This window comes from Phyllostomus discolor, chromosome 10 (assembly GCF_004126475.2).
Source record: "Phyllostomus discolor isolate MPI-MPIP mPhyDis1 chromosome 10, mPhyDis1.pri.v3, whole genome shotgun sequence".
NCBI lineage: Eukaryota > Metazoa > Chordata > Mammalia > Chiroptera > Phyllostomidae > Phyllostomus > Phyllostomus discolor.
This window is the reverse complement of record NC_040912.2, coordinates 76,471,956-76,498,710: the sequence shown is the minus strand read 5'-3', so window position 1 is coordinate 76,498,710 and position 26,755 is coordinate 76,471,956. Positions and strand designations below refer to the sequence as shown.

The window sequence follows — 26,755 nt, the reverse complement described above, 5'->3', positions numbered from 1 at the left end:
CCAGTTCTGCTGGAATCTTGATCTCAGACTAGACTCAACCTCCAAACTGAAAAAAAATTCTGTTGTTTAAGCCACCTAGTCTGTAGCATTTTGTTAAGGCAAGCCTAGCAAACTCATACATACATCTAATTGGAGTAGTAGTAGTGTTCCTTTTTAAGCCTTGAATAAATTCACAATCATTTATAGATTACATTAAGAGGGAAATTATCCATCTATCTTTTGTGAGTTACATCAAATGTACACAATGTCTTCTTAGGAAATGTCTTCTTTTCCAAGAAGAAATTGGTGCATTCATGGGGTAGGGAGAACCTGGTATTCCCAATTTGATTGTACACAGAACCCTTTCACTTTGAACAATTTTCAAGTTAGTTTATCTCGCAAACTAAAACTAGAGCAAAACACCATTGCTGCTAAGGCAATCTAAAAATTATAAAAATCCCACTCTAAAAAAAAATCTGTTAGAGCTTTAAGGACATAGCATACCTTCATTTTTTTCATTAATATGTAATACCACAAGGAAGCTTCATTTTCTTCTACTTGATTTCAGGAGTATTTCAGGAAAAATTTTAGTCGTTGGATTGTTACACCATGTAACAACCCACTAGCTTATTGTAACACGCCATAATGTCAATAGGGTCACGCCTCCCTGCCTCCTCAAGGGCAGGTCCCCAAACCCCGTCCATTCTGATCCTTATCTGCCTGAGACCTGCTTCGCCTCCTCCAGGAAGCTCCCAGGAAGTCCGAGCTGGGCCCGCGGTGCCTCCTGGAGCTCACCGCACCTCACCTGCCAGCCCCCTAATGCACCTGCTGCCCTCCTGCACCGAGCTCCTCCAGGCAGAAACCCGATCTTTAACTTTTACATCTCCATGTGGTTCAGTGGCACACAGTAGGCATTTGTATCTGTTAAATAAATACCATCTGAACTCTATGACGAACCTTTCCTCGGGATTAGAAGTTCTTTCAAGGAAAAGGCAGGCAATTAAATTTGTTTTAACCTCAAAACCATTAGCAACTTGAACAAAACGCGTTTTGGTTTTTTTCTTGTTACTGCTGCACCCTCGTTAAACGGAATTTTAAGAATTAACATGGAGTCAGAACACGATTTTTTTAACAGAGGTGTGAGAAATGCTTTGTCATTGCTGATGGTGTTTGAACACATTACCATGTACTCTAGCCTACATATTAGCCATTCTGCTTAACACAATGTTTTAACACGTAAGCCCATAAACGCCCTAAAAAAGCTAAAATTAAGTTAATACATAAAAATTTAATTTAGCTTGTTACAATTATTACTTTATTCTGAGGGTTCAGGCCTGAATCTTTACCGCTCAATTTTCTCCCAGCACCTGAGTGCAAGCCACAAATCCGCGGATGTTTCCCTGGTAACGCTCCAGTCTCCATCCTCCACACCCCCCCCCACCACACCCTCCTCTTCTCGCGAGAAGAGGTAGCCAGCCCCTTTCTTCCGGTGTTGTAGCCGAGCAAGCTGGACTCGGCCTTGGCGCTTTGCTTCGCGCATGTGCAGTACTGAGTGGCGCGAGCCAGCGGTTTCCGGCCGAAGATCACGGTGCGTTTTCGGGGTCATTTTTGTGCTTCCTGCATGTGGAATCCACGGGGGCCTTGGGAATTCCGCGCCTGCGGATCCGCCGAGGGCTCAGCCACAGGGGGGTGTGGCCAGGTCTCCCGCCACCCGTAAAGGAACGGAGGAAAGAAGCAGTAGGGGTTGCAGAAGTTTGTACTGGGAGAGCCAGGGAGGGAAACTTGGACTGCAGAGTTTTGACTCCGGCTGCGTGGCTGGAAGGGTATTGCTATGTACTCCAGGGGATACGAGTCCATATAACTGAAACACATCTCACACTTGTCTGCAGGAGATGAGGCCTAGCAAGACAAAGGAAAGATAAATCCCAGTGTAGACCAAAACTGAATGCACACTTCTCCCGGTTCACCCTCATCCTTGTCACATCAGGAGTACTCACCCTTCTAAAACTTAAAACGGAGATCGCTGTCGTGTGTCGGCTTGAGTGCAGAGTTGTTTAAGATCATAGGCGGTTCATGGTTTGTGCATAAGGCTGTGGGAGAGGCACTGGTGGCTTATGGCTTAAATGGAATAGTTTCTCCCAAAGCTTGGTATTTCGAGTGTCTTAAATCAGCCCTTTGTCTAGCCCTTGTGACATATTCCAAAAACACAACACAGGGAAATTGCAGACGTATATAACTCTATCAATACTTAAGATCAAAATAACAAAAAACAAAATAAGACATTTTTATTTATTGGAAGTATTACATTTTCGGAAGTGACCAGCTACTTCTTTTGTTGATTACAGTATGGTGCCAATGAAGTTATAATTTAGGGTTCCCTTTTCATAACTAACATGACAATGTAAAGTTTGGGAAAAAACATTTTAAAAATGAGGAAAAGTGGGTGTATTTTTTAGTTAACTGTTATAAAAGGATACAAATGTGATTTCTTAAATGGAGTAGTTTCTTTTGATTAATTCTTGTGCTTTTTGTTTTTGAATAGATGCAAGGGGAGCCAAGCCCTAGTGCTTCCCTTATTGACAGAACCATCAAGATGAGGAAAGAAACAGAAGCTAGGAAAGTGGTTTTAGCCTGGGGACTCCTAAATGTATCTATGGCTGGGATGATATATACTGAGATGTAAGTTCATTACTACCCCCCCATTAAAAAAAAGGCCCGTGGTTGGTTCCATAGGTTTTTGTGTTGGTTTTGATTTTTGGTGTGTGCGTGTGTGTGTTTTAAAGAGATTGAAAGGCCTTTCTAATTCTTTCAGGACTGGAAAATTGATTAGTTCATATTATAATGTGACTTACTGGCCCCTCTGGTATATTGGTAAGTAATTAATTTTCACTATGATTTAGAGTTACTGTGGATGAAAAACTGCATTCAAGTTTAATTCAACTTAGTACCCACGCCTTCATTCAACAAGTATTTGAGTGTCTGCTGTGTTCCCCAAACTGGGACTGTATCAGGAAGGGAACAAAGTCCCTGTCCTCGTGGGTGGAACATTCCAGTAGAGGAGACAATCACATTAAACACATCTCGGTAATAATGAGTGCTTTGAAGAAAAAGTTTGGGGGAAGAGAGATCTATTTGTTACGCTCCCTGAAATGCCTTCCCTACTTCTCTAATTTTTTGCCCTTCAAGAACGACCAGATTTCTACAGTATTGATGTGTTCCTGCTTCTCTCTGCTCTTCAGTAGTCCTTGGGGATAAATCCTTATGATTTTTACAAGTCATAAGGATTTATCCCCATTGGAGGAAATTCCATTGTCTCCTACCCACCTTCATCTAAAGTCTGTTGTAGAGGTGGTGTGGGAATGGAAGAGCAAGAGTTTGGGAATCTGCACACCTAAGCTAGTGTCATGGCTTCAATAACTAGCCGTGTGCCCTTGCAAAAGTCACTTGACTTCTCTATAGCTGTTGGTTGATCTTTAAAATGGAGGTGAAATGTTTATTGTACAAGTCTTAAGGATTAATGGTAATATTTTGAAACTCACTAGTAAGTACCCTACACATAATAGACATTCATTAAGTGGTAACTATTACAAGGAATATGTTTTCAATTTCGTTGTTAATTTGCTAACATAGAGTTTTGTTTCTCCCTTTAAATGTTCCACCCCCTCTATTTAAAAAAAAAATTGTTATTCTCTTACAGAGCTTGCCCTTGCATCTCTCTTCAGCCTAAACGCCTTATTTGATTTTTGGAGGTATTTCAAATATACTGTGGCACCAACAAGTCTGGTTGTTAGCCCTGGACAGCAAACACTTTTAGGGCTGAAAACAGCTGGTAAGTGTTTTACATCTTTTGCAAAGATGGGGGAAAGGTTGGCCATAACTCTTTCTCAATTTAATTTTCCCTTTTCCTAGGCTCGGCTAGAAGGGACTTAGGCCATCTGGTTCAGCTATATTAAGCACGTCTACAATAAATCGTGTTAAGACCAATGACCATTATTCCTATTTCTATAAATTAAATGGAACTAGCAATAAATAGCCTCATGAAAGTTTGTTCCCTTGTTTAATTAAAATTAAAATTAAAATTAAATTACTAATGCTTGCTGCAGTGAAGCTAATTTCTTATCTTGAACTCTGGAAATGGTAAAAAACTAATTTGTGCTTTTTGCTAATAATACTTTATGTAATTTAACGATCAGGTTCTCTATTACTTTCCCTGTTTCTGAAGAAAAAGATTCCATTCATTAAATCTGTTTTGATAGAAATTTTACTTATCTATACACTGACATTTGATTTATCTGCCATGTATTTACTTCTTCCAGTTGTACAGACGACTCCTCCACATGACCTGGCAGCCACCCAGATCCCTCCCTCTCCACCTTCTTCAATTCAGGGTCAGAGTGTGTTAAGTTACAGCCCATCTCGTTCACCCAGTGCCAGCCCCAAGTTCACCACCAGCTGTATAACTGGATACAGCCCTCCGCTACAAGGTCTGTCATCAGGTGGCAGTGGTTCTTACAGCCCAGGAGTGACCTACTCACCCATCAGTGGTTATAATAAGGTAACACTCTTTCCTTTTGGCCAGTCACATTATTTTAGAATTCAGAGGTACCTTGACAGTCTAATGAGTCAAAACTCCTCATTTTATTGATGAGCAAACAGAGGAACAGTGGATAATGGACTCCCCAAATTGCCCATTTAAGAGCCAATAATAAACCCAGACTTCTTTACACCCATTAGAAGTTCTTTATACCACATCTTAAAATGAAAGAAGGATGTAGCTTTTGCAAAGGTAATGAACTCAGGTTCACCATCTAAGATCTTTCTGCAGAGGTTTTGAAACAAGTTGAAAATATGATGACTTTTTATTTTAGTTTCCTATGCTCATGTTTCCCTCCTTGATTCTTTATGTGAAACTTCTGTATATTCTTACAGAATTTTAATGCTTTCCATCATGTTAGAGCATCTTTTAAGTTAAAAACCGGGATTGCCATGTAGTTTCACTCTAGAGTATAGACACACTCCACTGGATGATTGGAAATCTTTACTCAGGCTCCCACTGCACAGTGGGTGTGTGTTTTAATTGTAGGCTTGATAGAAGCAAAATTGACATTTAAAATTGTCACTTCTGCCTGAAGCATAAGGACATAAGAGGGGCATTTAAAGGGGAGTGGTCACATTGTCTGATGTACTCACCAGTTAGAGTAACATCATCATTATAGCTACTGGTGAAATGAGGAATGTCTGGAAATAAAATCCAGTCTTCCCTTACCCTTTTACATAACATTTCTTTGTAATGAAATTCTGTATTACTGGTACCCAATAATTGGGCAAGTGATAGTACTGACAAAATTTTATACAAGTTAAATATGAGGGAATACACATACAGTGATAATTCATAACCCATAGGCAAACATGACTTTTTTAAAAATTATTTTTATCAGAAAAATACTGTATGATCATTATTAAAAAGTTAGAATATAGAAGAAATATTACTCAAGTCTTACCACTAAAACATCTGTTCAGTGGCTATTTAATACTCATCCAATAGGTACACTATAGTTTACTCTTAAATATTTATTTTCATTTATTAAAAACTTATTAATCTGTATAAAATATGTCTGTCCATAAAGTTCATAACATTGCTTAATTATCTCTTTTGACTAGATTATAATCTCCTTGAGCACATGATTATGTGGGGTTTTTTTTTTCATCTTAAGATAACCCATCTTAACATAATATATGGGTTATAGAGGCAGTATAAGTGTTTGTTGAAATGAACTAAGACCTTGGAAAAGTTCATGAAATAATTATTTTTCAGGGGAAAAAATGCCAAAATTGACTACAAAGTAGGAAAACTGAATAAATCAAGGAAGAAAATTTAAAAACTTAGTCAAATACATCCTCAGAATACATTAGGCCACTGGAGTTTTTATCATTGAGTTCCTTTAGGGTTTCAAAAAAACAGTTACTTTTTAAACATTTGATTATTAAAATTTTCATGTGGGAATGTAGGGACCAGCACTTTGAACTCCTGTGTACCTCTCATGTTCAACAGTTGCCAATATTTTGTTACTGTGTGAACAGATCATTCCAATCCCAAAAACATATTAGAAGTGTAAATTCTAGACTTAGAAAACTGGATTGAAATCCTGGTATGATCTTGAGCAAGTTACTGAAGCACTCATGTCTAAAATTAGTACAGTAATGCTATTTGCCTCTTATGAAGTGGATGAAATAAGATCATGTATTTTAAGCATAAAACATTATGCCCCTTGAGCAAGGATAAACCAATTAATAAAACAGTAGCTCAAATAGAGTAGTAGTGTATAAGGATTTAATATGTTCATTACAATAAAAGAGAAATCAATGTAGAAGAGGATTAACATTTTTTATTTTCAGACAGCATTAAACAATTTACGATTTGTTCATCTTTCATTTATTACAACTGAATATAAGTTGATTGTGAAACACTGGTAGAAAAAAATTTTCAGTATACTGGACTAAACAGTTAAAAATGTGGGTAATACCAGTAACCAGTAATTGTATTTTTAAAGTTTACTCCGTAACTATAAAAATGCAAATTAAAAGTACACTTTAAAAATTTTCTGGAAATGAAACATTTTAAAAGAGTAATGCTGATGAACATATACCAAAATAGGTACTCCTGTATGTTCTCTTCTGATGGTGTAACTCAGTGCAACATTTTTTAAATTATATTTTATTGATTATGCTATTACAGTTTCAAATTTTCTCCCTTTACCCCCTCCACCCAGCACCCATACTCCCTCAGGCAATCCCCACACCATTGTTCATGTCTGTGGGTCATGCGTGTAGGTTCTTTGGCTGCTCCCTTTCCCACACTGTACTTTATGCATCCCCATGGCTATTCTGTAACTACCTATCTGTACTTCTTAATCTCCTCGCCTCTTCTCTCATTCCCCCACACCCCCTCCCATCTGACAACCATCAAATGCTCTCCGTATCCATGATTCTGTTGCTGTTCTTGTTTGCTTAGTTTGTTTTTTAGATTCAATTGTTGATAGATATGTATTTATTCCTATTTTATTGTTCATAGTTTGGATCTTCTTTTTCTTAAATAAGTCCCTTTGACATTTCATATAATAATGGTTTGAGGATAATGAACTCCTTTAGTTTTTTTCTTGTTTGGGAAGATCTTTATCTGCCCTTCTATTCTCAATGATAGCCTTGCTGGGTAGAGCAGTCTTGGCTGTAGGGCCCTACTTTTTGTGATTGAATATTTCTTGCCAATCCCTTCTATCCTGCAAAGTTTCTTTAGAGAAATCAGCTGACAGTCTTATCGGAACTCCCTCAGATGGTTTCTCCTTGTGCTGGGCTTGGAAATTCCCGGGTGAAGCCAACCTGTGAATCTAGGCTGGCTGCTGCTAGTGCTGGGCCTGGTGCTACTTAGCAAGATGTAAGAGTGCTGGGGGCTCACTGAGACTGGCTTTTGCTTATTTGAGAGAATTTAGGAAGTTGAGAAGCTTGAGCCAAGACCAGCCATTCTTACAGAAAAGCAACTTGGATAGGCCCATAAGTTGGGTGGAATAGAGTCTTTGGTGATCTCCAGGGTGGGGAAAACAGTGTTAGCCAGGTTGATGGAGTCTCAGATATGGTACCAGCCTGCTGGCTCTGTGGCTCTGTGCAGGGAGGGTTAAGAGAAGAGACAGTGGCCTCTGCCTGCCTTTCTGTCTGTAGGAAAGCTGTCCCCCCAGCTTCTGCCTTGATGCCAGACACTTCAGTTTCTTCCTGTATGCCACTGATGCCTTTCACGCTGCTACCCCAGTGCTGGAGCTCAGAGGGAATGAGTGTGAATAAGTCTGTGTATGGTTCCTTTAAGAGGAATTGCTTGGAACTCCAGTGGTTTCTTCTACCAACTCAATCCCCTGTGGTTTTTGCAGCCGGAAGTCATGGGGACTTATCTTCCTGGCACTAGAACCTTGGGCTGGGGGCCTGGTATGTAGCTGGGACTCCTCATTCCTGAGATATTCCTCCTGAATTTTTATCTGCCACCTGTGGATGTGGGGCCGCCCATTCTGCGTCTCCTATCATTCTGGATGGATGTGGTTTCTTTAATTCCATAGTTGTCAGATTTCCATTCAACTTGATTTCTGATGGTTCTGAGTGATGGTGGTTCTATATTTTAGTTGTAATTTTGATGGGTTGTGGGAAGAGGCAAGCAATGCTTACCTGTGCCGCCATCTTGGTCAGGAGTGAAACCTTTTTGTTGAGAAAAATAGGTATAAAAATGTTTGTATGATTTTATCAAATCATTTCAGTTCTAGGAATCTTCTAAAGGAAGTTACTAAACTAAGCAAAGATTTATGTACAAAGAAGTTAATCATAACACAGTAGCCAAAAATTGTTGACAATCCAAATCCAAATGTCTTACCAAGAGAAGGTAAAAGGAAATGATGATATATGTAATATGTATGTATATACAATGATATATAGTAAGAATATTTATAAAGGATTTTATAGGAAAATATGTAGTTAACTTTAAGTAAAATGGGGGTATAAAATTAAAAAACAGTATTGTTTCAATTACATGAAAAAATATATTGACATAGCCATGTACATGTAAAGATTTGAAAATACATAAACTGTGAAAAGATTATATTAGCTCTGGGTAAAAGAGTTCTAAGTGTGACTTATTTTTTTTATACTTTTCAGTGTTTTAAAAAATGCATATATTCCCTTTTTTTATCCTCACCCAAGGATCTGTATTGATTTTAGAGAGGGGAGAGAGGAAGGAACATTGATGTGAGGGAGAAACATCGATCAGTTGCCTCTCATACGTTGCCCTGACTATCAGACCCACAACCTTTTGGTATGCAGCATTGGGGAATCAACTGAACCACCAGGCCTGGGTGCATATATTACTTCTTTTAAAAATAGGATTATATTTAGAACAATTTTGGGTTCCCAGCAAAATTGAGAGGAAGGTACCACAATTTCCCATCTACCCCTCCGGCCCCACACAGGCGCGGCCTTCCTGACTGTGAGCCCCAGGCACCGGCGAGGTCCATCTGTTACAATTGATGAACCTGCACTGACTCAGCGCTCTCACCCGGAGTCCATGGTTCTCATTATGGTCCACTCTTGGTGGTGGCCATTCTGTGGGTCTGGATAAATGTGTGATGTGTGCACCATTATGGTATACAGAGTATTTTTACTGCCCTGTAAATCCTCGTGCTCCACGTAGTCATCCTCGCCCTCACCCCAATCCCTGACAACAACTGATCTTTTCACTTTCTCCATAGTTCTGCCTTTTCCAGAATATCATACAGTTGCAGATGTACTGTATGTAGCCATTTCAATTGTTTTTTTTTTTTTTTCACTTAGTAATGTGCGTTTAAGTTTCCTTTATGTTTTTTCATGGTCTCATAGCTCTTTTTTTTAGTGCTGACTAATATCCCATTGTCCAGACATACCAGTTTGTCCATCCACCTACTAAAGGATGGTAGGCTGCTTCCAAATTTTGGCAACTATGAGTAAAGGTGTTATAAACATCTGTGTGCAGGTTGCAGTGTGGACATAAGTTTTCAACCTCTATGGGTAAATACCAAGAGCACAATTGCTAGGTGATAAGACTATGCTTAGTTTTGTAAGAAGCCATCCAACTGTCTTCCAAAGTGGCTGTACCAGTCTGCCCACCATCAGTGAATGAGAGTTTCTGTTGCCCTCACATCCTCGTCAGCATTTGGCATTGTCAGTGTTCTGGATTTTAGTTTTGGTATATTGCTTTTTGAAAGTCAAAGACCAAGACAAAAATAAGTTTCAGTTAAATCAAATAAAGATTTTTTTTTTGTCTAGTTGGCAAGCTATAGTTCGTCGCCTTCTTCTCCATACCCTACCACGGTGGGACCAGTGGAGAGCAGTGGAGTGAGATCTCGCTACCGCTCTTCACCCACTGTCTACAACTCGCCTACGGACAAAGAAGACTACATGACAGACCTGCGCACTTTGGATACTTTTCTCAGAAGTGAGGAAGAGAAACAGCATAGAGTAAAGCTGGGTGTGTACCTGATTTTTTTTTTTAGATCTTGTGTGTGTGTGTGTGTGTGTGTGTGTGTATTTGGTGTCACTTTACATTATCCTTAACCTGTTATTTTCATTACTTTGATTACCTATACTTAAATGTTTAAGTCTTTTTACTAATATACCATATGTAACTTAAGAGAGAAATACATTTTGTTTTTATATTTTATGCAGAGTTAAGTTCACCAAATTTAAGAAGTAAAATAAAGCTGAACTAAGTGAGAAATCTTAAACCTTTCATCTACATTACGATCGAAAACCTTTTCACACACTGTACAATAAATGACCATTGCCATTTAAAACTTAAGGCTATCAAATGTTTTTGAAGCAGTGCATAGCAGAGCTCATTGAAGCGATGGTTGTCTCCTTTCCAGGCGTCCTTGGGAAGGTTGGTGTGGCCAGGAAGGGGGAAGGACAGAGTGTGGATTTATGCCAGAAATGCTGTTTCTCACAACATTTAAACTTATCTTTTGTTTTCCTTGGAAAACAGTGTTAGAAAATCTTAAATGTATTTGGGGTGGATTTGATTATTACAAAACCAATTATTTGAAAGCAAATTAGGTTATTGAGCAGAGTAATGGTTTTCTGCCCTCAGGAACTTTCCCAGAAAGCACATTAGGTGCGAAAGCATGGCCGCCACGAGGAAGGCGGTTATTGGGCCATGGCTCTTCATGTCACTTTAAATCTCTCCGTTGATTTTTAATAGGATTTTGCCTAGAAGTACCACAAATGTCAAAGAAACAAATCATATTATCTTGTTATTTGTCAATACATGCTTTTTCTTTTTTAAATCTCAAAGTATTTCAAGTATACTGAAAATTGTAGGGTATAATACAGAGAACAGCCTATTAGCCCTCTGCATATATTTGTCATAGCCAGAATTTTTCTGCCTTCCATTTTTGTTTCTTTGACATATCAGACTTTTTTGGAAATGTCATTATTATTGATTAGTGCTGCTTTTAATTTGCAAACAGGTAGAATGAAAGGCTTGATTATCTTTTTTCTATTCTCTAAGCTGATTGTACTGTGGCTACAGATTCTGATCTGTACTCTATTGATTTTTTGGTATTGTTTTTTCAGACTTGCATTTTGCCTTGCTATGTGATTACTTTTTATGAACAGTTCTTGCTGTATTGAAAAGAATGCATAGTCTCACCCTGTCTGGTATAGCTCAGTGGATTGAGTGCAGGCCTGCAAACCAAAGAGTTGCTGGTGTGATTCCCAGTCAGAGTACAAGCCTGGGTTGCGGGCCAGGTCCCCAGTAGGAGGCACACAAGAGGCAACCACACATTGATGTTTCTCTCCCTCTCTTTCTCCCTCCCTTCCCCTCTCTCTAAAAATAAATAAATAACATCTTAAAAAAAAGAATGTGTAGTCTCAAATATAGGACTCTATAGTTGTTCATTTAGTAAGCTTTTTGATGGTGTTCTTAAATTCTTTATTTTTGTCTGCTTGACCTAGTCATTACTAAGGAATTATGTTTTAAAAAAACGCCCTCTGATCGTCTTCCATTAAATGTCTCTTCATAATTCTGTCAAATTTGCTAAATATCTATGAGATTATGTTAAATACATGTAAATTCAGAATTGTTAATACTCTGGTTCGTCACTACTCTTGTTTTTGCCTTCAGGAGTATGTTGTCTGGCATTAACACATCTGTACTGTTTCCATTTGGTTAGCATTTGCCGGGTACCTCTATGTTTATCCCCATACTCGTAACCCTTCTGCGCCCATAGGTTTTAGTTAAGTGAGAATTTTGTACAAATTAATTTGTAAGTAATTAAAGTATTTGGGGGAGCTACTTTGAGACTACACATATATCTTCATCATCAAATTTTAAAAAAATTTTACTATATTTTTTCATTACCTTTTAATACCCCCCCTTGCAGTCACCACACTGTTATCCATGGTCTGCAATGCATCCTTTTTCCTTTTTGCTTGATCACTCTACCCCTAACCTCCCTCCCCACTAGCTGTCATCCTGCCCTCTATGCATCTGTCTCTATTTTGCTTGTTAAGTTTGGTCATTAGGTTCCACATGAGTGAAATTACATGATATTTGTCTTTCTCTGATTGGCTTATTTCACTTAGCATAATGTTCTCCAGGTCCGTCCATGTTGTCACAAAGGGTAAAATTTTTCCTTTTTTACAGGCAAGTAGTATTCCATTATGTAAATGTCCCATGGCTTTATCCACTTATTTATTGATGGACACTTGAGCCTTATTTATTCATGGACACTTGAGCTGCTTCCATATCTGGGTGATTATAAATAGCGCTGCAATGAACATAGGGGTGCTTATGTTCTTCAGAATTAGTATTTTGGGCTTCTTAGATATATTTCTAGAAGTGCGATATCTGGGTCAAAAGGCAGGTCCATTTTTAATTTTTTGAGGCATCTCCTAACTACTTTCCACAGTGGCTGTACCAGTCTGCGTTCCCACCAACAGTGCAAAATGGTTCTCTTTTCTCAGCATCTTCGCCAGCACTTGTTTGTTAATAAATTGATGAGAGAGCCATTCTCACAGGTGTGAAGTAATAGCTCATTGTGGTTTTATTTTGCATTTCTCTGATGGTTAGTGACCTTGAGCATCTTTTCATATGCCTATTGGCCATGTGTATATCCTCTTTGCAGAGATGTCTATTCAGGTCCTTTACCGATTTAAAAAAGATTTTATTCATTTTTTTTTTAGCAGGAAGGGAAAGGAGGGAGAAAGAGAGAGAGAAACATCAATTGGTTGCCTCTCACATGCCCCCAAACTGAGGGCCTGGCCCGCAACCCTGGCATGTCCCCTGACTGGGAATCAAACTGGCAACGCTTTGGTTCATAGACCAGTGCTCAATCCGTTGAGCCACACCAGCCAGGGCTGGCCATTTTTTAATTGGATTGTTTGGGTTTTTTTGGTGTTGAGTTTTGTAAGTACTTTATACATTTTGGGTATTAACCCCTTATCAGATGTGTTGGCAAATGTTTTCTCCCGTTCCATGGGTTATGTTTTTATTCTGTTGATAGTCTCCTTTGCTGTGCAAAAACTTTTAGTTTGATGTAGTCTCCATATGTTTATTTTTTCTTTTGTTTCCCTTGCCTGGGGAAATATATCAGATGAAATATTGCTACAAGCAATGGCCAAGATTTTACTCCTATGTTTTCTTCTAGGGTTTTTATGGCTTCAGTTCTATTATTTAACTCTTTAATCCATTTTTAATTTATTCTTGTTGTGTAGGGTAAGAAGATGGTCTAGTTTCATTTTTCTGCATGTATCTGTCCAATTTTCCCAACACCATTTATTGACTAGACTATCATCTGTAGTCCATTGTGTATGCTTGCTTACTCTGTTGAATATTAATTGACTATAAAGGTATGAGTTTATTTCTCAGCTCTCTGTTCTGTTCCATTGATCTGTGTGTCTGTTTTTGCCAGTACCATCCTGTTTTGATTACTATGGCCTTGTAGTATGGCCTGTACTGTAGTATGGCCTATTAGTATGGCCTATAGTTTGACATCCTCATCAAATTTTGACATATTAGTTTTAACATCCTTTTGAGATCTTTTCAAAATTAATTATTACTATGTTGGTTATCACAGTGGCTTTCTAATTCTGTCATTCTTTCAGTATTTATGCCTTTTATGTTTAAACTTTTTTGTGGTAAAATATACATAATATTTATCATTTTAATATTTTTTATTGCGTTCACTGGGGTGACACTGGTTAATGCAATCCCATAGGTTTCGGGTGTACAGTTCTATAACACATCAACTGTGCATTGTGCTGTGTGCTCACCCACGTCAGGTCTTTTTCCATCACCACCTTTTAACCATTTTTAAGTGTATAATTCAGTGGCATTAACTACGTTCGTATAGTTGTACAGTCGCCTCTCATATTTATTTATTGGCATTCTCCTGGGAGATGGATCTTTTCCTTCTCAGCTTTGTCATTTATTTTGATGGTTAGATTGTCTCAGATTTGGCTGGTGGGGCAAATCTGGCTTCTGTGTTTTTTAGACATGACACTATCATTGTTTAAGCACTTAGAAAAAAAAAAGAAAACAACCTTCCAGCATCGCAAGACATTTCAGGCTCCTTTTGTATTTTCCCTGGCTGGCTAGCTCTGGAGTTGGTCTGTTTTTTTAAGGGGCCACAGTTGCTTTTAGTGGAGGTGATACTTAGAAATTAATGTCTGGGCATTGGATATACCATGTTAGTGGGGTGTCATTGCTCTAGGGCCTTCCAGCAGACAGCTTGGAAATATATGTAAATACATACATGCACACACATACTTCTATATGTATTTCTACACCCACCCATCTTTTTCTTTTTTTATTGATTGATTTTTAAAGAGAAAGGGAAAGAGAGAAAAGGAGAAACATTGATTTGTTATTCCACTTATTTATGCAATCTTTTGATTGATTCTTGACCAGGAATCAAACCCACAACCTAGGCATGTGCTCTGACCAGGAATTGAACCTGCAACCCTTCAGTTTATGGGATGACGCTCCAACTAACTGATCTACACCAGCCAGGGATACACAGATTTTTGACTGCATGGAGGTGTCAGTTCCCCTAACCCCGAGTTGTTCAAGGGTCAACTGTATTAAAAACCACACGTTGGTAGTAATGCCTCCACTTCCAATCCAGCTACACTGGGTTAATTTTAGCCTCTCCTACCTTTCCATACTTGTAACTTCTTTCTCCAGCAGTGAGAAACCAGACACTCATGCGCTTGTTTTCACACACCTACTTTTTTGCCAAAGAGCCACTTTCATCCTAAATATTTCACATGCATCTCCTAAGAACAAGAACATTTCCCTTTCTACTAACAACATGACTTTCATATTTAAGCTACCATTATTCTTATTCATGTTTCCTCCTGTTGACACAATAATGACCTTTGTAGCTTTTTTCCTTTTACTGATGCAGGATCCAGTTAAGTTTTCGGGTATTGCATTTAGTTGTCATGTATCTTTTGTCTTCAGGGGCGTCCAACCGGCCGCATTTGGCCCAGAATTGCTGTGAATACAGCCAAACACAAAATTGTAAATTTACTTGAAACATTATGAGATTCTTTTGTGATTACGTGTTGCAGTGTATTTAATGTGTGGCCCAAGACAACTCTTCTTCTTCCAGTGTGGCCCAGAGACGCCGAAAGGCTGGGCGGATACCCCCGATAGAACATTTATGGGTTTGGCATGTTTGTGCCTTCTGAAGAGGTCAGGCCTATTGTATTGCACGTTTGGATATATGTGATTCTTTTCTCACCATCAGATTCAGTTTCAATATTATTTTTGGCCAGATACAACTTAGGTGGTAGTATGTTCAGTGCCTGTTTCAGTGTATCACATCAAGAGACACATGATATTTTGTTGCTTTATTGGTAATGTTAATTTGGGTCACTAGGCCAAGGTGATGACAACTGATTTCTCCGTAATAGCTTTTTCCTTTTGTATTAATTAATAATCTATAATGTGATTCTTTGAGACTTGAGAATATACTGTTTCCCCCAATAGCCTTTCACCCAGTGATTTTACCTAGCATCCATCAATGGTCCTTTTCCAGTAAGTTAGTTAATACAGTGATGGCTTCAAAACTTTTTAATACTTTCATTTCTTCTACATTTAGTAGTACAGGATTCTTCTGTTAAGAACTTTCTGTTTACCCCTCCCCCACAGTTTGTTTGTTTGTTTGCTTGTTTTAGCCAGTTTGTGCTGATGGTTGTTTCTTCCTCTGGCAGTGTCTAAATAGCTGTTTAATTAACTCATTGAGTTTTTTAATTAGTAATTTTTTAATTTGTATATTTTTAAATTTGTATTTAATTGTATTATTTGGTTCTCTTTCAAATCTGCCGGATTTCTTTTAGGGTATCTTTTGTTTTTGTTTTCATTTTCTCTTCCTATATCAATCTCTGTAAACATTTTTTAAAGCCTCTGTCCAATAGTTCAGTTATCTAAAGTTCATGAAGATGAAATACATTTTTTTTGTCTTGTTGGCGCATGCTTTGAGGCTTGTTTCCTTGTGATTTATCCATTTTTTGTTTATTTCTGGTAGGTTCATCTTCAGTATAGTTTCATCTGTGCTTTTTCTACCCAGGGCAGGCTGGGCGGAAGCCTCGTTCCTCCTAGAAGTATTATATATGCCTTTGCCAGGTCCCTAAGGAGTATCCTTGACTTTGAACTAACTTAAGTGAAGTCTAGGCTTGAAGGCTTCGTCAGTCTCCCAACAACCTAAGACGCACTGACTTCCTCTTTATCTCCTGGTGCCAGTGGTCAGATTATTTTCTCATCCACTGAGAATGTGGCCCTATGCCAGGTGCAAGGGATGGAGGTGTGAGAACGGCCTCAATCCAACTCTCTGCCTCTTCTGGGCCTCCGTCTTCGTTTCCAGGTCCCACATGGTCACTGGAATCCAAGCTGGTGGGTTTCAAAGCCTACAAAATTCTCCAGAGCAGCCACAGTCTCAGCTTACACACAGGCCATTCTGAATTTTCATTCCCTCTCTACTTGTGGCCACTGGCTGTTCCTCTTAACTTTCTGCAAGCTCCATTATCCATTGCAACAAAGTGTTTCCTTTTAATAAACATTTCTAGATATAGTGGGGACATTTCACTGTTACCTGGTTTGTTAGTTTGCCAGAATTCAAAATCTCTTTACACTTTGATGCCTAGGGCTTCAGGGTTCTCAGCTACAGAGTTTGTGCGGTTTTCTTGTGGGTTGTGGTCATTACAGAGATGCCCTGTTTGCCACTGCTTGCTGTGTATATTTTGCTTGTCCTTTGGCTAATGCACAACAGATAGTAAAACTTCTTATTTCTGTCATGTTATATCTAAAATCTGTATAAAACTGTCATGTAAAGCTAGTCTTTACTGAAATGTTTTTCAAGTTCAAGTTTTATCTCAGAAAGCTTATTATTTTTGAATAGTCAAAATGATTAAGCAAAAAAGAATAACTTAGGGTTCTTTTACCTTCCTTTTTATTTCCTGTTTATTAACTCATTTGTGTTGGTTTAAAACTTACTTTCTTGATGGTAATTCATTCCTGTAAGTCAGTTTTGCCAGAAGTCCTACTTGAAAAGTTAACTTTACACCGTGTGGTACTTCTTTGTTGTACATAATTATTTATTTTTATGCCAGCATGAATCATACTAGCATTCACCTAGGCTGCTATCACAAGCCTGGCTGGCCTTCAAGGTTTTGATGCCATGACTTGAAATGTCACATATCCCCCTTGTATTTCTCATCCTTTGTGCCTGTAAATAAATAACGTAAGAAAAGCAGTTTTATTATATTATTTTATAGTCACTCCTCTTAGGTACTGTGCTAAGATTTTTTAAATATATTTGATTGATTATGCTATTACAGTTGTCCCATTTTTTTCTCCCCTTAATTCCCCTCCACCCTGCATCTTCCCTCCCACCAGCATTCCCCCTCCCCTTAGTTCGTGTCCATGGGTCATACATACAAGTTCTTTGGCTTCTACATTTCCCATACCAGTTTTAACCTCCCCCTGTCTACTCTGTACCTACCATTTGTGCTTTCCCTATACCTTTTCCCCCAATCTCCCCTCCCCCTCCCCACTGATAACCCTCCATGTGATCTCCATTTCTGCAATTCTGTTCCTTTTCTAGTTTGCTTAGTTTTTGTTTTAGGTTCTATTGTTAATAATTGTGAGTTTGCTGTCATTTTACTGTTCATATTTTTTATAATCTTTTTCTTAGATAAGTCCCTTTAACATTTCATATAATAAGGGCTTGGTGATGATGAACTCCTGAAACTTGACCTTGTCTGGGAAGCACTTTATCTGCCCTTCCATTCTAAATGATAGCTTTGCTGGATAGAGCACTCTTGGATGTAGGTCCTTGCCTTTCATGACTTGGAATACTTCTTTCCAGCCCCTTCTTGCCTGCAAGGTTTCTTTTGAGAAATCAGCTGATAGCCTTATGGGAACTCTTTTGTACGTAACTGTCTCCTTTCCTCAGGCTTCTTTTAAGATTCTCTCCTTATCTTCAATCTTGGGTAATGTAATTATGATGTACCTCGATGTGTGCTTCCTTGGGTCCAACATCTTTGGGACTCTCTGAGCTTCCTGGACTTCCTGGAAGTCTATTTCCTTTGCCAGATTGGGGAAGTTCTCCTTCATTATATTCTCAAATAAGTTTTCAGTATCTTGTTCTTTCTCTTCTTCTGGCACCGCTATGATTCAAATGTTGGAATGTTGAAAGTTGTCCTGGAAGTTCCTAAACCTCTCATTTTTTTGAATTTTTATTTCTTCATTCTGTTCTGGTTGAATATTTATTTCTTCCTTCTGCTCCAAACTGTTGATTTGAGTCCTGGTGTCATTACCATCCCTGTATATTTTTCTTTATTTCACTTTGCATGGCCTTCACTTTTTACTCTACTTTGCGACTGTACTCAGCCATTTCTGTGAACATCCTGATTACCAATGTTTTTAACTCTGCATATGATAGGTTGGCTATCTCTTCATCATTTAGTTCTATTTTTGGAGCTTTGATCTGTTATTTCATTTTGGCCACATTTTTTGTCTTGGCATGCCTGTTATGTAGTAAGGGGCGGAGCCTTAGGTATTCACCAGGGTGGGGCAACTCACAATGCTAGGTTGTGACTTTGTCTGTGAGGGAGGGGTCCAAGAGGGAGCAGTGCCACTTGCTTGGCTCTCAGCTGGCTCTCAGTCACTTCCCCCACTACCCACAAGCAAATTGGGCCCTTCTGGTGCTGATTCCAGGGTGGGTAGGTTTGTGTACACGTTCTACGACCCCGTGGGTCTCTCCAGTGAACCCTCTGTGAGGCTGGGAGTTTCTCCCACCACCACAACCCCCACGGATTTTTACAGTCAGAGGTTTTGAGGCTTTTTACCCCCCCTTGGAACCTTGGATTGCTTGGTCTGTCTTGCTCCCCAGTTGTTCCTCCCGGTTTATTCGCACGCAAATGGGGGACTGCCTGGTGCACCAGATGCCACCTTGCCCCATTTGCCAGCCACCGCCTTTCTGGAAGTCCTCTCTGCCTAGCTGCCCATCTCCGCCCCTCCTACTGGTCTGAATGCATGTTCCTTTATCTCCTTGGTTGTGGGACTTCCATAAAGTTCAATTTTCTGGCAGTTGTGGTTTTTTTTTGTTTTTAAATTTGTTACTATCCTTCTTTGGTTGTGCGAGGAGGCAGAGTGTGTCTACCTATGCCTCCACCTTGGCCGGAAGTCTCTGCTCAGATCTTCTTAAAAACTTGTTTCTGTTTGTGATTTTTCTGTGTATGAAGTATCAATTGGTATTTTTTTGTTACTGTAATACTTTAATGTAATCAGTTGGTTTCTTTAGTTAAACTCTAAAGAAAATAAGCCCTTCACAAATATAAAGTCTTTGAACACAGGCTGTGTATTCTAATACTGTGCTAGGTGCTAAGGAAAAAAAAATACTCCCTGTCCTCAAAAAAAAGAGATAACCTCTGACTTTAAAGTATTTTGCCACGGATAATGTACTCCCTTATATGTGTATCCACATTTTTGGACCAAACTTTCAGGAAAAAAATATTTCATTTTAATTTTTTAATTCAATTTTTTTCATTGATTTATACTTAGAAACAAAACCTATTATCATATTCCAGGGCATTATTTTGCATATGGATATTGTTATTGCTTTCTAGAATTATGCTTTTAACACATAAGCATAAATAAAACATTTAAAAACATTTCCATAGATGTGGAATTACTACCACCCGTATAATGTACATCCTTATTTTTCCCTCAAAAATTTGGGCAAAAAAATGTGCATTATACATTGCAAAATACAGTAATTGCTCTTTAATTATAGGATTAAGCCCCTAAGTGTAACTACTTACATTTCCTAAAAGTAAGTTCAGAAGAGTGATCAGCAGAGAGTCTGCCAGTAAAACACAGGACTCGCCACAGGATATGAGTAGAACACAGGGTAGCGCAGGGAAGGGTGAGTACTGCAGTTGCTGGCCCAAAGAGTAGCTTATTAATAGGATGATGCTGTGGTTATCCCATTCAGAAAGAACTTCTAAAAAGTTATACAAGAAACTTCCTTAGCCTGTTTATTTCCTGAAAAAAATTTGGGTTTTTTTGTTTGTTTTTTTGCTTGTTTGCCATTGAATCATTTGAAAGTCTTAGAATGAAAAAAAGCTTAATTTTATAACAAAAATAAACACTTTCAACCACTTATGGGTCTTAATACTGTTCAGAAATGTCCTTGTTAACTTTTAGCACAGGTAGTCCACGTTCTCTGAAGAAAAGGCAGTGCTGGGGAGGGAGACGGGAGAGGAGCTCCCACAGGCTTTGTCTCCCTTGGTTGCCATCGCCTCTGTGCCGACACCCCGTGTTCACGCATGCACTGTGGGCGTCAGAATTACTCAACACACTGACGCTGTTCAATGAATCGTTGTAGGGAGCCCAGATTCTGCCTCACCTTCCACCAGTCCTACTTTCTGGAACTACAGTCGGTCAATGGGGGATTATGCTCAAACTCTAAAGAAGTTTCAGTACCAGCTTGCCTGTAGGTCTCAAGCCCCATGTGCAAACAAAGATGAAGCCGATCTCAGTTCTAAACAAGCTGCAGAGGAGGTAAATGGAAAATAAAAATGACTTGATGCTTATGATTTACAGATTATTAGAAAGTCTTTTTCACTTCTGGAATGCTTTCTTTTTCTGTGCCCTCCACTTTTGTTGACTAGGACATAACTCTGGCACACATTAAACAATGGGAAGTCTCCTGTCTAACTTTGTACCTAAAACTGAATTATATTGCATGTTTTACTGTTCGTGACACCTAGTCGATATTAGTGTCCTGCCTAAAACATTTTTTGGCATTCATTTATAAAATGCTATCTTAAGTAACAATTTGTCCTTAACATATACAAGACTCTTGCTTTTAAATTATATTTAGGCCCTGGCCAAGTGGCTCAGTTGGTTGGAGCATCATCCTGTACACCAACGGTGGTGCAGGTTCAGTCCCTGGTCGGGGTGTCTATGGGAGGCGGCAGATAACGTTTCTCTCCCTCCCTCCCTTCCTCGCTCTCTAAAATCTATAAATACATCCTTGGGTGAGGATTTTATATATATATGATAAGAACATTTGACAGTCTGGGACTTTATCAGTTTAACACTAAATACAGGATTTTTATTTTCTTAAGAGTAAGAAGAATGTTTATTAAACATACCAACTTAAGGAATTTTAAGGATGTCTGCATGAATAACAATAAGTGCATAATAAGAAAATTATTGAATATTAGATTATTATTGATGTGAATTTTTTTCAACATATTCCACATATTTTTGAGGTTGGGGAAAGAATGACTGATTTCTGGCAAGATGTCTTCTTTATTGATTGTTCATTTTAAATGTTTTTAATAGGTTTGGGCAAGAGTGACTATGAATAGACAACTTCTTGATCATATGGATTCATGGACAGCCAAGTTCAGAAACGTAAGTTTGACGTTACACTTTGGACAGTGTTTGTGCCTCTTAATAACAAAGTATGTTGTTAGAATACCAGTTAGAGATGCTCATTGTTAACTAGACAGAATTACTAGACGTGCAGCGTGGGTGGCACGTGACATTTACCTCACGATGTCCGTGTTTAAGGGATCTCTCCCTCCCCTGTGCGGCAAACCAGGTCTTCTGAGTAGATGAAGGAACCGTGTGGCCTTCCTCCTTCTCCAGCCCCTCAATTTTATTTTCCAAAGAACCTTTCTGTCAGAGTCTGTTGTGTATCCAGAAAAGTAAGGGAAACAAAAATGAGGTCCTTGCCCTCAGAAAAATTCAGTCAGAGAAGATAGTATATGCATGAAACTATGTCAAACTGAGTCAATTTCTTCGATTTTTCTAAAGAAGAACCCTCTCTACCTTTAGCCAGAGGTTGGGAAGGCCACTGCCTCCGTGTACGGAGTGAGCAAGTCCGCTCGTTTCAGCCCCGCCGCTCCCCCCCGCCCCTTGGAGCCCGAGCGGCCCAGGTTCTCCGGGCCAGTGGTGCGCCCCTCCTCCACTGCAGGTGTCTGCACGTGGATTCTGTAGAGGCCCCGGCTTCTTCCCCCATTTCATCTTGCAACATTCACTCATCAGTTCTGCACCTTCTAGAAATATGTGGAAATCACTTGTATTCCTTTTCCATTTCTTTTATTATAATTTAATAGGATATTAAGAGGGAGTGATGAAAACTAGTAGCCTACTTTCTTGAATGAGAAGCCTGGATGGCTTTTAAAAATAAAAACTCTTGCCCTGGCCAAATGACTATGTTGGTTGGAGCGTTGTCCCATACACCAAAAGGCTGCAGGTTCGATCCCCAATCGGGGCACATACCTAGGTTACAGATTCAGTCCCTGGTCAGGGCACGTACGGAGGCAACTGATTAATGTTTCTCTCTCTTCCTCTCTCTCTAAAACCAGTGAACGTGTCCTTGGGTGAGAATTTTAAAAAAGTATGTTACTAGTTGCAAACCAGTATAAACACTACATGAATAAATGTATGAATAATTACCCTAGCAGTGTAAAGTGAAGTTTATTCTTTTAGCTCAAGTATAATAAGCACAAAAAGAATCATTTAAGACAACCTTAACATATGATTGAAAGTTTTATATTCCCTTCAAAAACAAACAGGCGTATGTGATTTAAGAATGTACTGGAACAGCGTATTTACTGAACTCGCGCTGGCTTTGGGTGGCTCCTGCTGCCGTCCTCTCACACTTCGTCAGTGTGTGCGTGCACGAGAGGAAAAAAATCTTAGAGTCTTATGAATAATTATTTGAGAAATTGGAATTATGTGTGCAAAACCTCTACCTCATTTTTTCCTAGTGGATCAATGAGACAATATTAGTGCCACTCGTTCAAGAGACCGAGTCTGTCAGCACGCAGATGAGACGCATGGGCTGTCCGGAGCTGCAGATAGGAGGTATGTGCGAACAGCCCGGCGTTCGGTGCACCTTCATGACTCTGCCAAGTGGAACATTTCTGTGGTGGGTTGTTTAACAACTTCCTTTGTTATCTTGAGGTGACGAAAAAAACTAAATTTCTATAATGTAGTTTTTTATAACACAGTTTTATTGAAATATAATTTACTTACCATACATTTTACCCATGTAAAGTAGTCTGCCATTCCAAGGTTTGAGTGTATAACCATTACCATAATCAATCTCAGGCTATTTCATTATTTCAAAAAGAAACCCTGTGTGTCCTTTAGCGGGCACCCCAGGGCTCCACCGCCACCTACTCCCCAGCTCCCGGCAACTACCAGCCACATTCTGTCTCTAGACAGGCCGCCCCTGGGCATTCCATGTGAACAGGACCGTGCAGTGTGGTGTCCTCATGACTGGCTTCTTTCACTTGATGTAACCATGTCCTCAAGTTTCACCCACGTAGCACATGTCAGTGCAGCATGGTGCGCTTTTTAAAAAAGAACAACATTGCTTTATAACTGCAAAAGCAATACACCTGTGTATTGCTTTTTCTGTGTTCATGCAGGAGGTTTGAAACGTGCAGAAATACTCAAAGACTGCTACCCACAATTCTACTTTTGGAGATGACCACTGTTAATTTAGGCACAACCAGTTGTTATTTTTAAAGAAAAATGTTGTAATACTAACTGTACATATTTCACTTGTAGGTTATCCCATAGTTTAAGAACATGAAATGTACATATTTAGGAGTTGAGAAATTAGTGTACATATATATGTACATATTTCTAATTGAATTGGAGTGATGCTGTTTTGAGGAAATACGGTACATATATATGTATATATTTCTAATTAGGTTGAAGTTATACTGTTTCGTTATTGTTTTTTCCCTCCCGCTCTTTCTATTCTGTTAAGTATTCTCCTATATTGCTTTTATGGCTGGGCTGTTTCTTTTATTTTTCTATATAGATCTTCCAAAATGGATCTGGCCACTGCCTTTGTGGAGAGAGAAAGAGGGAGAGAGGGAGGGTTGGGGGAGATCTGGCCACCTTGTTGGAAATGATAAAATAAATTATAAGTAAAGTAGATAATGTAAATCTATTAAGGTAAACTATTAATGCTGTCATTTTTTCCTTCAACACCTATTGAGGGAAGAACATCTTAAGTTTTTTTAGAGACCCACGTGAATAATAAGGTGCTCCGGTGCTTTCTCTTTAACAGAGGCCAGCATCACCAGCTTGAAACAAGCTGCTCTGGTCAAAGCGCCGCTCATCCCCACCCTGAACACGATCGTGCAGTATCTGGACCTCACCCCAAACCAGGAATACTTATTCGAAAGGATCAAAGGTAACAATTGCTCTGAAGAGGGTCAAAGTGAGAACTTTTATTACTACTTTGAGATCTTATAAATATAACAGGGAAAAGATTTTATTTGAAAAAATTAAAATATCAGCCCTGACCAGATAGCTCTGTTGGTCAGAGTGTTGTCCAGATACACCAAGGTTGCAGGTTCAGTTCCGGGTCAGGAGACATGCAAGGATCAAGCAGTAAATGCATAAGTAAGTGGAACAGCAAATCAGTGTTTCTCTCTCCTCGCTCTGCCTCCCCTGCCTTTTCCCTTTCCCTTCCTCTCTCTCTCTCAAATCAGTCATTTTTTTAAATTAAAGTTATTTCATTTTTATAAAACATAAATATGATCTTATATTTCATAAAAATGTATTTATGGCTTAACTAAGGCTTATACTGAACAACTTTTGATTTATATTTTATATGCTTAAGAATTGTCAAAATAGCATACTTAGTCTTAAATATGTTAGTTAATAATCTTATTCTATATAGAGAAACTTCAAAATGAGCTAAATGGGCTCAAGTGAATGTTTCACTCATTTTTTATTCCTTTGTTTCCTCTGCTTCTTTTTATAATTTTATTGTTCAGTTACAGCATCCCATCCCCCCCACCCCCCACCCCCGTACCTCTCCCCCACCCCATGATTTTCTGTTCTTAAACTACCAAGAATGGGTGCCACTTGGGCATTCTTTATAATTTTAGCAAGTCGATTCTTATTTCTTTCAATTTTTGTGTCATATTCATTGTGTTCCTTTTTTTATATTTCTGTTATCTTCTGATCACTTCGGGGAGGGGGAACGTGATCTAAGGAGGCTGACTTGGGAATCGGGAAGCTGGCCTCCTGACATTCCCATGCTCTCTCTTTTGCCTGTTTTTATGTGGATAAACTCTGTAAAACGTTCTCATCACTAAATCAGGTTTTAGAAATAGTATTTCACTCTGCCAATTCATTGTAAATCTTAATGTGAAAATGTTGTGGTACCCCGTTCTTTCCCCTAGGTTTGAGTAATAATGTTCAGAAATAAGCATTTGTCATGACTTTAAAAATCTTTGTATATAAGGAGGATTCAGACGTGCATGACACTAGACACCACAGTGTGTTCAACCCCCTTCACAGCACCCAGTCCCGACGCCCATCAGTCCGCGGGCAGCCTCTGCTCTCTCCGTGTCCCCATCCTCCTCTCCCTTCCTGTGCTATCTGGAGCAAATCCTACGTACCCTTACCGCTTCATACCTAAGTGTCTCTATACACGTCTCTAAAACATAAGACCTTTAAAAAACATAGCCATAATATTACACCTAATATTTTTTAACAATTTCTTTATATCATGAAATAAACAGTCTATGTAGAAATTTCCAAACATCTCCTAAAATGTGTAATTACTTTTTTTCATATTATTTGTTTGAATTAGGATCCAAATATTATCACATGTGGTGATTGGTTGCTCTATTTAGGTTTCTTTCAAGCTGTACATTTCCCATCCCCCTTTTTTTTTTCTTTGTAACTTATTTGTTGAAAGAACTGTATCATTTGTTCTGTAGTGTTTCTCCTGGTATGGATTTTGCTGAATGCATCCCCGTGGTGTAGTTTTACATGATTCTCTGTTCTTATATGTCCTGAAAATTCAGGTTACAGTTTTTTGGCAAGATTGTCTCATAGGTAGCAGGACATTTTATATATCCAAAAAAGAGTATGTATGTGTGTACACATATATGCAAATTATACATAAAGTATTAACATATTAAATACACAAAAGTCTAGAAAGTACAAGGAATCCTAGTTGAATAGCTGTAAGCGTTTTCCATATTTGACTCTCTCCCCCACTTTCTGTCTACTGCTCCCCCACTTATACAGAGTCCAGCAAAACTAACGCCATTGAGCGTGGTGGGTGGGGGACGTGAACGTCTCGCACGAGATGGATGGTAGTTTGAACATTTCACCTAAAATGTCATGTGGTGTGCTTGAGTGTGATATTGTTACGCTACAGAATTACATGCTCGTGATTTTGTAATGAAAGCTTTTGGGATAAAATAGGGACATTATTTGTGTCAGACCCTGTATATACGCACACACACTTTTTTGCCCATTTGAAAGTATGTTGTAGACATCATTACTTTTCAGCACATCAACTCCTAAAAAATTTAAGTGTTATATAAATAACACTCTCCTGTGTTACCAATACGATGATCAGATCTTAAAAATTAAAAATATTTCTATAATATTGTCTAATATACAACAGTTCATATTTAAATGTCCTAATTGTCCAAAAAATGTTATATACCATTTTTCTCCTAACCAGAGTAGAGTATAGGTTTACTCTCCATATGTATTGGGGTTTGGTCTTTGTTCGTCTCTTTGTCTAGAGGGTGCTGCCACCGTCTCCCATGACATTGACTTTTTTAAGAATCCAGAACATTAGTCTTATCTCACATTTTGGATTTATATGATTCTTCTCTTGTTATTTAAGTT

At 38.7% G+C, this 26,755-nt stretch overlaps 1 protein-coding gene across 2 annotated transcripts in view; it reads left to right on the top strand.

Moving 5' to 3' along the window:
- The first annotated feature begins 1,456 nt into the window (after positions 1-1,456).
- TMEM209 (transmembrane protein 209) overlaps positions 1,457-26,755 on the top strand; it is a 34,371-nt gene continuing 9,072 nt past the window's right edge. Inside the window, exons 1-10 of one of the 2 annotated variants that reach the window (XM_028525487.2) lie at positions 1,457-1,567; positions 2,522-2,658; positions 2,792-2,850; positions 3,677-3,808; positions 4,296-4,534; positions 9,811-10,012; positions 20,439-20,614; positions 21,404-21,475; positions 22,840-22,936; positions 24,159-24,284. In XM_028525487.2, the coding sequence (XP_028381288.1) occupies positions 2,522-2,658; positions 2,792-2,850; positions 3,677-3,808; positions 4,296-4,534; positions 9,811-10,012; positions 20,439-20,614; positions 21,404-21,475; positions 22,840-22,936; positions 24,159-24,284 (1,240 nt within the window). In that variant the 5' untranslated portion in view covers positions 1,457-1,567. Of the gene's footprint in view, positions 1,568-1,591; positions 1,803-2,521; positions 2,659-2,791; positions 2,851-3,676; positions 3,809-4,295; positions 4,535-9,810; positions 10,013-20,438; positions 20,615-21,403; positions 21,476-22,839; positions 22,937-24,158; positions 24,285-26,755 lie in introns of those variants that run through there. The other variant, XM_036010909.1, reaches the window with a different exon arrangement.